Source organism: Magallana gigas, chromosome 7 (genome assembly GCF_963853765.1).
Source record: "Magallana gigas chromosome 7, xbMagGiga1.1, whole genome shotgun sequence".
Lineage (NCBI taxonomy): Eukaryota > Metazoa > Mollusca > Bivalvia > Ostreida > Ostreidae > Magallana > Magallana gigas.
This window is the reverse complement of record NC_088859.1, coordinates 47,356,910-47,369,746: the sequence shown is the minus strand read 5'-3', so window position 1 is coordinate 47,369,746 and position 12,837 is coordinate 47,356,910. Positions and strand designations below refer to the sequence as shown.

The following is a 12,837-nucleotide window of genomic DNA, read 5'->3' as shown; positions in this document are numbered from 1 at the left end:
TTCCCCCAGATTCTCTAATACGAAATTGTTTATACAGGGTCAATATGGGGTCAACTCAATAATGCAAGTCTGACAAATGAAAAAAATAACTTTGCAATTAAAATGACAGAAACTTTACAAATGCGATAGGATATATAAGTAACGATGATAAGCTTATTTAAATATTAAAAGATGATGATACAGTATGCTGTCAAAGGGAGATCACATTTAGAAATTGAAATTATGTATGCTGGCATCTCATTATATTGTGCTACTGCTACATGTACTACATGTATTATGCTTACCTATATTAGTCAACATCATAATGATAATCCAATTAAAACACAATAATGAATTCCTTTAGCTGATCTTAACTAATCCTTTCCTGCATATGGAAAACACATACATGTATGTATACACGTAAACCCATCTAATCGAAGAGCTGGGTAAAACTAATACCCGCTGATGAGACCTGCAGACCTGTGTTTTGTATGTAACTTCAGACAAAGATCAGTTATTTGTAACAATGGGCATGCATGTATTTTTATGACCTATTCTTCAAATCCACTTGCACTATTTTAATAGGTAAATAACAGCTTTAAGGTGGTGCAGGACACCTGCATATTGTACGTGATGTATACTTCCTATTGAGATAAACAATAAAGTATATTAAATATTAATTAAATATTTACCCCCCAAATAATGTTACCTAACATTGAAGCGCAGTGGGTTAGAGCGTTTACATGTCTGTAAGAGCATTGGGGTCCAAGGTGTATTTTTGGTAATTTTACTATTGATATAAATGAATTTTCATGGGGAGGGAGGGGGGGGGGGGGTCTGAACCCCCTCACTCCCACCCCTTCTCTAAATCTGTGCACACGATGATGTACATGTAGGCTGGCAACCGCCACAGGGAGGGGGCATAATTTAAGATCTCATCGATTGTATTCGACACCGATAAGACATCATACGCAACCATCATCATAAAATGCAAAAATATTAAAACAAATGTTAGCAGCACACAAACTTGTTTATAGGAATTCAAACAAATGTTAATCTGTCGTATTGCCTCGTCCTGCATGATGCTTTTTAAATTACTATTCTCACGCACATGCGCAATTCCATCTCGAACGTTAATCGTTGATGAATATGCATAAGTAAATCGCCGTTATTCATTTTCAAATTATGGCTAGTACCTCGTTGATATTTATCAAAAAATTGCAATTTTTTTTTATAAACTTCTTTCTTTTTCATGTATCGAGTCATGCTGACAAAATTTGGGTCTAGCTTTTGAACATTGCAAAAATGCCATTTATACGGCATATATAAATTTAAACCGATGAATAGTTATTTCAAAAATATTTTAATACAATAGTGTATTTAATCCAGTTATAATGAATATGATAGTAAGCAAGTAAATAGTACATAAGGAAAAAACCATCAACAATCATGATTGGATCATGATTTGAACAAACTTGTATCTAAATTTCATGGTGATGCTTTTACAATAGTGTCAACTTTTCTGTCCTATGGCATTCACTTTTTCTATAATTATTAATTATCTCCAGTGGTAATCTTTGGAAGGGCGTATTTTCAATTCAACAAAAATTCCATCAACACTTTTATGGGGAAGGAGCGGTAAGAGTATATGCTATGTGTGTACTAAAAATAATTTAATTGTATTCATCATACATCATACTTACTTTTTCAAAATCCAGTGAAGCGTTTGTTTCAATTGTCCAGAAACTTGTATGATTTACTATTTTGAATGCATTGTTTTGCACTGATTTAAAAGTTAGGTTCGTTATACTGCTGAAATTAAAAAGTGTAGTCCCTACAAAATAAAACAAGAACGTAAACTTACTATTTTAATTATCCGATCATAGTTATCCAATATATTTAGCATAATCAAAGCAATATATACTATGAACGCTGAGTCAAAACATTCACAAATTTGGTAAAGGTAGTCCCTTCTACCCGGTAGTAGTTTACACTTCGTTGAACTACCGGTTCTTCAACACGAGAATTAATATTTTTTAAAGAATAGTTCACCAAATGACCAATAAGGCCCTGACTCTGCATTTACAATTTGCCCATCGTTATCATACACTCATCTCTCTGACTGATGAACAAAAGTAGAACAAAGAAAATGTTGCAGTTCCTACGCGAATTTTACCTTAAGGAGTTGCATATAAAATGGAAAAATCAAAGAAAAAATATCGGTGATAATCTTTTTGCATGCAACGTTGTACATAAAGCAGTGTAAAATTTTATCTGTAGAGTGTGTACTAACTTTTATAAAATAAATTGAAAATGGTTACACAAACAAATATGGCAGATTTCATGCTTTACAAAACGAGAAACCTCATTGTTGTAAAAAAAAAAATCTAACTTTTGGGAAAATCATTAATACCTTTTAAAATCTAAGAACTTTTCGCAGTTATAAGTCATGTTTAGATTGGTCGAGTGATTACGCTGTTTGACATGGATTGTAACACATATTGGGTTCGAATCTCGGAACAGTGGACATTTTTCCAACCATATTTGTTTAATCGCATGAAAAGGTAACGAATATAGATAATTTAACTTTAACTTCAAAAGACAGAATACATAGTCATCTTCCTAACTGTATTCTTTAAAAAAATCAAATGATGGTTGCCGTGTTTGAACAATATGCACGTAAAATGTTGGTGTAAAACTCCATCGGAACATAAGCCGCTATGTTAATATAGTCGTCTACGTAATGTGTCTATATTTAAATATAAATCTTCAAGCGTTACGGGTATTTAAATTTCTATACCACCTTAGGCACCCCTGCGAATGTCTTCGGAATGATTTCTTTATCGTTGATAAGTATGGGATAAACCCAGAGGTTCTCGAATGAAAGGTCACGAGACTTCCCCGAGATTTGTTTAGTACTGTGAAATTTCGAGCGGAAGTATAAGTGTTCGGATAATATTCTCAAAATACGTAAGTACTGGTCGTTTTTCATAACATATCCTACTTTGGTTTATGTTAAAACACGAAAATCTATTAAGATGCATGTCTTATTTCATCATTTAGCAGTTATTTAAATTAAACGATGATATTCAGAACAGAGTTATCCTTCGTGTTCAACCACTCTACATGTGGTTGACAATATAAACGTTGGGTTGCTTAATAAAATCTTAGCCATGTTTGATGCTTGTAGTGTGTAATATCGTGCTTTTTAAAAAAGAATCGATGTCTGTTCTGTATAAAAACTTAGTATATCGAGTAATTTTTATGGATTATTCTGCATAAAATAGTCTGTTTCACTACAGATGCTATTACTAGCTCAGGCGCGGATCAAAAATTAATCCATCGGGGGAATCGCTACTAAACATGTTGATTGTTACTACAGCAGAGTGAACACTTATTTTTCCTAATGTCATTTTTCATTTCTAGAAGTCATTTTAGCCACCAATTAATGAAGATAAAGTTTTAAATCAATAAACGTCCAGATTTTATATTTGATTACAAGTACCTAGATTCTATGAAATACACTATAAACACGAGGCACGTTTTAAACTGCGAAACTGAAAGGTTCAAATAAAACCACGTGGTCTAAAATTTAAATGATAGTAACATTCGCAGGGGTGTTAGGGAAATATGCGCGGATCCAGAAAAAATTTCCCAGGGGGGGGGGTGTTCGACGGTTATTTGAGTTTTCCAGAGGCGGATATAAGGCATATTTTTGGTAATAGTATTCTGTAAATGTAAAGGAATTTAAATTTGAAGGGGGAGGGGTCAGAACCTATACCCGTGCATGGGGAATAATCCTGTTTTTTGCAACACCCTCTTTCCATAGGAGAAATAAATTAGTTTGGACATTTTTTCTCAACAGTTAAAGACCCGTGATGTTGATAATGAAGATAACATTCTATGTTTGCCTATACCTAAATATGCTACAATTTGTAAAGATTGCTCAATATTATCTGAGATTATTATAATTATAGTACCTGTAGTTGCATTTTCCGGAACCTGGACAACTCGTTTACTTTGAAAGTTATAACAAGTGTCAATAGTTTGAGAGATATGAAACGAACCATTTGTTGCACCTGTAAAAGAGACCTGTAAGGGTTAATTAAAGACTTAATCAACTGTTAAGTTTAACTCCATGTACATGTCAGTATATTTTATCATTGCAACTGCTATTTGATTAACAATTTGCCTCATATTTAACAAACAATAGCTGGAAAGAATATAAAATCTTTGCTCCTTATAACATATTAAAACCTTAACTTATAAATGTTTTGTAATTAGATATTGTTGTTAAAGTGAAATAAAGTTTAATTTTAAAAAAATTATAAAATTAATGTTTACATGATGTAAAGCAACTCAAAAAATGGTTACCAGCAGAGGGAGAATAAAGTTTTTGTCCCAATTAGCCAGCAAATAGGTGTTTTAATAAATCAAAGAAAACTTTTTTTTTCAGTCATGCAAAGTTTGTTGTTGGTAAACAAATTCAAGTTATAAGACTTTGATTGAAATATGATGATCTGGATAAAACCAGAAAAAAATCGGAGATAACAATCGAATAAAATCAATGCTGCTACTGAACAGTTTTGATGACTATTTTCCATGCACAAGTATATAATGCCAGATATTTCATGCTAAGGTTTGGATAAAATGATTTAAAAAATTCACAGAAGTTAACTTTATGTTTATGAAAATAAAATTCTAATACATGTCTAAGAATACACACAAGTTGCACTCATTTATAGCTACCAGCAGTATGCAAATGACATTGGAACTAATTTTTATTTTTTGCTCGGGAATAATACACAGCTTCGTGTGTAGTTTTTGTAAAAGAGATATAAATTGAATATTGGAAACAATTAAAATATATACTGATAAAAAAGTTCAAACCTGATAAGTCATGAAGACAAACAAAACTGAATATGATAAATGCCCTGAATTTCATTGCATCTCCGAGGATAGGTCTTATCTAAAAATATAAAGCCCTGTGTATAAATATTAATAATTTTGGCTTCTTTTCTTAAAAGTGTTTCAGTTATATTTATTAGACTCACATATTTGCAATCATGCAAAATAACTATTATGATACATTAAAAATAAATTAAGCAATATTTGCATTTATTCAATTCGAATTAAGCAGATTGTTCAAGCACCTTGATTTTCATTTGTACACAACAACATAATCCTAAAACCTAGCCTTGGGTTGGCCCAATGCGTTGGTTTCAAATTTGCCTCAGTTTTGATCTAAAATTTAGCCTGGTCCTTTGGCCTCTTCGAGAATTGTTGGCCTTAAATTTTCCCACGTTTTCAAAGAGTTTTTATTGAAGTTTTATTGATTTATTACCGTATAAGAGATAATCATATGGAATACACACACACACACACACACACACACACACACACACACACACACATATATATATATATATATATATATATATATATATATATATATATATATATATTATATATATAGTTAACTGACTGGTTCAGTTTTAATTGATTTTATCAAAGTTTACACCCACCATAATATGCATATACAACACTTCTCTTACTATTGCCAAGTAATCATTATGGATTATGCAAGATATTAAAGCATTCAGCGTTAAGAATTTAGGGCCACAACCCATCCCATTTCAAAACGTTGACGAAATGTAGAATTGAGATATTAGAGTCATTTTAAAGGGACTTAGGCACAATTTAGGCTCAATTTTTTCAAAATTTATTTTTTCATTTTTAATGTTTACAATGGTCAATATGGATGTTTTTAATGCTTTGTCAAAATTTGAAAGTCAAATATCAAGTTACTAGCGAGTTACAGAGGTTAGAATTCTTTATTTTGTAAACAAAGCTCGAGTTCTGTGACTGTTTACATATGTGGTGTATTGGTATAAGTTTCAGTCTAATTAGTTTTTTGTTGTTGATAAAATAATTTTTGAACACATTGAACCGGTTTATCTTGTTTGCCAATAGATATTTTGTCAAAAAAATGGTTATTTCTTTATTAAACATTATTTGTAAACAAATATAAGACTCGAGCTTTGTTTATCTCACTTGTAACTTGACTTCTAACATTCAAATTTTGGTGAATCATTCAAATTACACAAGTAAACCATTTTATACATAAAAATTAGAAATAAAATTTTCATCTCAAATCGTGTCTAGGCCCCTTTAAGAGACTAGGCTGTTTTAAGGATCATTAAATATCTCAAACATTTGTAAATTGGGTCATAACATCAAATCTCTATATAACTGTATAATGCACACTAAAAATGCCAGTTTGTTTACATTACCTGCCAACACCGATCAAGCCCAAATTTCCCTCCCCGGAAGAAATTCGATATCAGCCTCAGGCAAAGTCTAAAACCGGGCCTAGGCTTGTAGCTTGTCTGGACTCACTTTTTAGGCCTCAATATTGCCTTTGGCCTCAATTTTTTTTATATATTTGATAAATTTTAAAAACGATTTAGTGAATTTTTTCAATACACATTAAACATCCCAGGTCGTGGCTGTAGCGTCTTATGATGATAGTCTATTGAAAATGATTCTTACAATTAAAAATATATTTCTATAAAAAATGTACATTTTTGACTACAGGTATAAGTGATCGACTATGATTGATTTTGATTTAGTCTTTTCTAAATTCTAAAGAACTTAAGACTGTTATTTTGCCCTGCCATTGTAAAACCTTGACGCGTTTTTTTCAAAACTGCTCTGGGGATCGGACAATATCAATTTAAATTTTCTCATAACAACAACTTGCTTGCGTAACAAATAATCGAAGAGGCCAATATTTGTTTACTCTAACAGACATTAAAGTTTCCAACATTTTTGGCTTTGTTCAAATTCTGATAATGAAGATTCCCCATTGGAATTCCCCAAATCTTGAAATTAAGAAATTGTTCATATAAGAGCATGCTATTGCTTAACGAATATTCGTTGCACAAATGTGCCCACGCAAATTTCGACTGATGTTGGAAGACCTGGTCTCCAAAAAGTATATAGTCTTAGATGTTTTCTATCAGAAATTCATTGATCTTTTAAATGTCAATTTCAGAGTACTTGTGTGTGCAATCAAGATAATTTTTTTAACAAAACAATTTTGTAGATTTCCAATGCCATGGTTAGAACATTTACGAGTTCCATTTTTAGCTCACCTGAACCGAAGGTTCAAATGAGCTTTTCTGATCACCTGCTGTCCTTCGTCCGTCCTTCTGTCCGTCCCTCTGTCCATAAACTTTTCACATTTTTTTTACTTCTTCTCTAGAACCAAATTAACCAAACTTCTACAAAGCATCTTTATGGAAAGGGGATTCTGATTTGTAAGAAATTTACACAGGTGGTAGCGAAGTTTTCACACCTTGTCGCAGTCACCCGATCGTGTGTATAGACTAAGCCTTTTCTGTTAGTTCCGATTTTTTCGTTGTTCCCAGACAGACAAAAGATTTTTTCTCTAGATATATACAAAAAGGAATCAGTACACCGTCGATAAAAAATTTACTAGTTTAGCGTTGACTTTCAATCATTAAGAACTTAAGTCAAATCATTTGAAGCCACAGATATTATCCCGTAGCTAGAAAGAAATACATATTTAATTTAGTCGCTGTCAACATTACTACATGTTGCCGGTAGTACTTTAATCAAATACTAAAATATTCGCACGTTAGAGAGAGAGAGAGAGAGAGAGAGAGAGAGAGAGAGAGAGAGAGAGAGAGAGAGAGTTTTATAGTAGATTGTAATTATCTTGTTTGCTATGATACAAATTACTAGTTTCAGTAAATAAAAAAAACCAAACAGAAGAAAAAACGAAAGATAATTTTAAGTCAAAAACGTTTAGGAGAATAATTACAACATAACAGAGAGAGAGAGAGAGAGAGAGAGAGAGAGAGAGAGAGAGAGAGAGAGAGAGAGAGAGAGAGAGAGAGAGAGAGATATGTTTTTTTCTTATCAAAATTATATTACTCTCTCATCGAACAGTGTTCAAATTCAAGAGTATAATAATAAAAGTACCGTAATTGAGTAAAATATTATTGGAACACTCTTCGTTACCACATTTCATTTTTAATTTTACACCATACTTATTTTGATATCAGCGACTGGTGGGGATGGAGTGGGTGGGGTGATGAATTTATAAATAATTGATATCCGACTTAATCAAAATATTAAAAAACGCATCTAAAATGATGAATATGAAGATTATTTCGTTTATTCGTATATATTTTTTTTATAAATATATATTTCAACTTGATTTAAAGATTTAAAGACCACAATAACCTTTAATATATACTAATATTCATTTGACAATACTAAATAAAATAAATTCAATTTATAAAAAAAACCCCTTAATATTTAGTCACTAAAACATAAATATTGAAATAAAAATACTTTCTCTTTTGAAATGAATAAGCTGTTATACTTTGTAGGCTTATTGGATTCTGATTATTTAATACCTGCGCGGATCGGGGGATGGGGGAGATGTCAGAGAAAATTCAATTTTTTTAAAACTTATATAGTACAACTATATAAAATAGGTCTTAGTTCCCTCAGAAAACAATGATAATCCTGCCCCGTCCCTGGAAACATTTCTGACCGCGCATGAAATTATAAACAAGTATGAACTTAAAGATATAGAAGCCCATTTTCTCTCTTGTTAGCAATAGGAAAAGATCCAGATTTTTGTCTCAAATTTTAAAGGAACTAAATATTCAATTCATTGTTTAAACATTTATAATAACTTATAAAAACATAGGTACAGTGTTTGTCAGTACCCTGTACAATGATGTACAGTGGGGTACAATGCTGGTCTGTACCCAGTACAACGGTGTACAGTGGGGTTCAATGCTGGTCAGTACCCCGTTCAGTGGTGTACAGTGTGGTACAATGCTGGTGAAAACCCATTATTACGTAACATGTCAGAAAATAATTATATTATGTGGTTACATAACAGTAAGATACACATTTTTACTTCTTTAATCTATTACAAGATATCCACCAGTAAAGAGCTATAAAGACTTTAGACTCCTCTGATTCTGATTCCCTAATTATAAGGGCCATCCCCTTTTTCTTGGTATTAAACGAAAGGCCTAGATCATTCAAAACATAAACACATTTTGTTCAACAAGTGTTTAGAAAGGACTGCGAACTGCATTGTCTAGCCGCCTAACTAAAAGTCATTTTTTGAAAGTTGTCTAATCAAAGTTATTTTTTTTATTATAATGTAAACATTTATGTATATTTTCATTAAATATAAATGATTTGGTCAAACAAAGAGAGATAACTTTGTATTTTGGGTTAAAATAGCTCATTTCATAATAGAAAATAACGGAAAACGGAAATGTTTTTTAAAACATCTTTCCCCCCCGTGAAACAAAAATTCCTTTTGAGGGGATTTAAATATTGTTATTTAGCATATTTTTACCAAAGGGTTTGTTGTTTCACGGGGGGGGGGGGGGGGGGGGACATATGTCTACAGACCGAAATACATTCCAAAGAATTTTGTTCTGTAAATTTTCGAAAAATAATTAACAGATATGAATTAAAATGAAATTTTACTTTAATATATATCGTAAATATGTTATTATTAAGTTTTTATGCACATATTGGCCGCTAAAAAATATTTTCCTCACTCATAGAGACCGATTTCAATGAATAAATTTTAAGACCTCCCGTTAGCAAAACTTTTGTTTAAAGATAATTAATTTGATTACAAATTTTATTTTGATATAAATTGATTAGGATTTGATTATACTTTTTAGTAGAAAACTTAGTTTTTGATTTTCTGACAGAAATTCCGAAATAATTGGATGTAAAATGTAGGCGGGAAACGGGCGTTAGCGTTCGCAGTTATTTGTTATTGTTCTTGTAAACATATTTTATTCAACAAGTGTTTAGAAATTCGTTAACGTTCTTAAATTATATGAGAAAGAACGTTTTAAGGACTGATCCCTTATCTCCTTATCGGGGACACATAAAGAAATTTTGATATCACAAAATTTTGATGGTTGGATATTGTTTAGAACATCATTCTTGGCATCTTTTATTCTATGTTGCTTTTTAAAATATTTGTCCTTTTTTAGATATAAGTGATCAAAGTTCTAGACATCTGACCCCTTAAAACCCCTAAATATGTTACGCATGAGCATTTTTATATGATCTATAGTTAAACTAATGTGATATGAACATTTTTGCTTCTTTAACATATTACAGAGTATTCTCAGTAAAGTGCTGCTATGAAAAAAGAATTTTTTATTTATAATCAATGGCTAAATAAATGTGTGATGAACATGTTCGCTTCTATAACATATTACAAAATATTTCTCAGTTAAGTGCTCTGAAAGAAAGACACTCCAGAGCCCTTTTGGCCCCTAAATTGAGAGGCCAGTCCCTTTTTCTTGATATTAAATAAAAAGTCTTTTGATATTAAACATATTTTGTTCAAAAAGATTGTGTTTAGAGATTTGTTACCGTTCTTGAGCTATCTTGGAAATAACGATATAGGGACCGACCCCTTATCTCCTTTTTGGGGCCACATAAGGAAAATTTGATCCTTGAATATTGTAAAGAACATCATTTTAAGCATCTTTTATTCTATGTTTGTCCTTTTTGAGATATAGGTGATCAAAGTTTTGGACTTCTGGTCCCTTAAAGCCCCTAATTACGTAGCACATGAGAAAAAATAATAATCTTTAGTTAAACAAATATGAGATGAACATTTGTGCTTTTATAACATATCACAAAATATTTCTCACTAAAATGCTATGAAATTTCGGTGAAATTCCGTTGCTGATCGCTGCAAATATTTCAGCCCGAGATCAATCACACGGAAAATAGCGAGTTTAGTTATAAAAATCCAACTCTTGTTTAAGTAAATATTAATCTATCATAAACACATTTCTTTCTGTATATAAAGAGAATGATGCATAAAAACGAATTATATTACATATCAGTTAAATATTTATGCAGATACACATTTTGCATACGATTTGTTAACATTGTTTTTATTACCACACACCCTAGCTGATTCCCGAGAACATTTCAGCTCGAAATCAAATATCACACAGAAAATTACGGCTTCAATTAAAATTCAGCTTTGTTTTAATTAGATATAAGTTATACAATAAATACATTTGTTTCTGTAAAATATGTTGCAGGAAAACAAATTTTTACCGCCTTCCAAGATAAAGAGTTGAAATAATTTACAGTCTCCGGGTTGTGCACTTCCTCTTCCTTGTTATTTGTAGAAAATACATGATGTAAATATCTACATTTATTTCATTGGTTGAAAAACTGTTCGGCGCAAGGGAGATAATTTTCTGATGATCTTTTTTACGTACGACTTACCAAATTTCGTAGATTTCAAATCTTAAAAATGGGAAAACGAAAAAGCAATTGCAATTAATGAAATTCAGGCTTTAATTTTTCCAGTACAAGTTGTTAAAAGCAATATTCTTTAATATTTATTAAATATTTTGCCCTTTTCCTTTTGTATGTTGAATTTTTTTTCTTTTCCTATTGTAATGTTGAAAATTTGATACGGTATGGCTAATATCAGTAAACAAGTTTGCATATTAGATACGGTAAAACTAATATCAGTAAAACAAGGAGCTGAAAGCTATGATTCTAAATTTGATTTTAAAAAAAATAATACGACCCTTTCTAAGATCTATTTTATCTACTATGGTCAATTTCAACTAACAAGCACGTGATAAGCATTTCTCAATTTCAAGCACGCGGGTTTATGGCACATGTAATAAAGTTCCACACGAAGGGGAAAGCGACATTTATGTAGAAAAGAATTAAAATTTCTTTGATAAATCAATACTATTTTTAAATTAGAGTTTGCTCTAAAGACGGTAGCTTTTTTAAAAAGCTAAACTTGTATTGCATAATAGTTAATGATTACTCAAGTATACACTCCGCGTACGATTTAATATATTCAATATAAAGGTAAATATGTTACATTGTTCCTAAGAACTTCGATAGTTGACATAAATATTTTCATTTTCAAAGCTTATAGTAATATTGGTTAATTTTGATCTAAATAATTAAGAAATTAGTATCATTATAGAATGCTGGAAAGGCTTTTACAATTCTTGTTCGAAAAAATTTCGTATACGGCGCACTGAACGAAGTTGCAGGTGTGAAATAAAATTTACTTGCGGATGAAAGGGCACGAAACTATAGACACGATAGGATGAACAAAAAAACTGTTAAAATTGAATGATAAACCTGATAGGATTAACGCACGATAGGATAGGATTAACGCACGATAGAACAGTATACGCGCACGATACAATAGGATTAATACACGATACGATAGGATAGGATTTTAAAAAATAACGTTGCGGGTATTGTAAGAACCGTACGAAAACAATAAGTCTTCAAACATCGTATGGGAGACCCTAAAATTTGTTTCTCAAAATATTTGTCTTTTTTTAGGTAAAGGTGATCAAAGTTTTTGACTTCTGGTCCCTTATAGCCCCTAATTACTAGCACATGAGAAAAAATTATAATCTATAGTTAAACAAATATGAGATGAACATTTGTGCTTTTATAACATAATATGTTTTACGGTGCGACCGTTGGGGCGAGCGCAGCATGTGATCAAACAATGAATTATGATAAATCAATAGAATAAACAAAGTCAATAAATTCGATTGCAAAATAAAATAAAACATAGCTTTTTTCCAGTAAATTTACATTATTCATAGTTTATAAGATTTGTTATTTATTTATTTATAAGTAGAACATTAGTTCAATCTCAGATATACATGTAATGTTGTTGAATGATAAAGATTTTAAATATAAATGTTCATTGCACTGTATCTCCCTATTAAAGTGATTGTAAAGTACGTCAGT

At 31.2% G+C, this 12,837-nt stretch overlaps 1 protein-coding gene across 1 annotated transcript in view; it reads right to left on the bottom strand.

The window, feature by feature from the left end:
- Positions 1–12,837, bottom strand: part of LOC105334403 (protocadherin Fat 4) — a 124,624-nt gene that overhangs the window by 102,746 nt on the left and 9,041 nt on the right. Inside the window, exons 2-4 of the mRNA XM_066066161.1 lie at positions 4,870–4,948; positions 3,960–4,058; positions 1,683–1,813 (exon numbers count right to left, since the gene is read on the bottom strand). Coding sequence (XP_065922233.1) covers positions 1,683–1,813; positions 3,960–4,058; positions 4,870–4,948 — 309 coding nt within the window. The remainder of the gene's footprint in view (positions 1–1,682; positions 1,814–3,959; positions 4,059–4,869; positions 4,949–12,837) is intronic.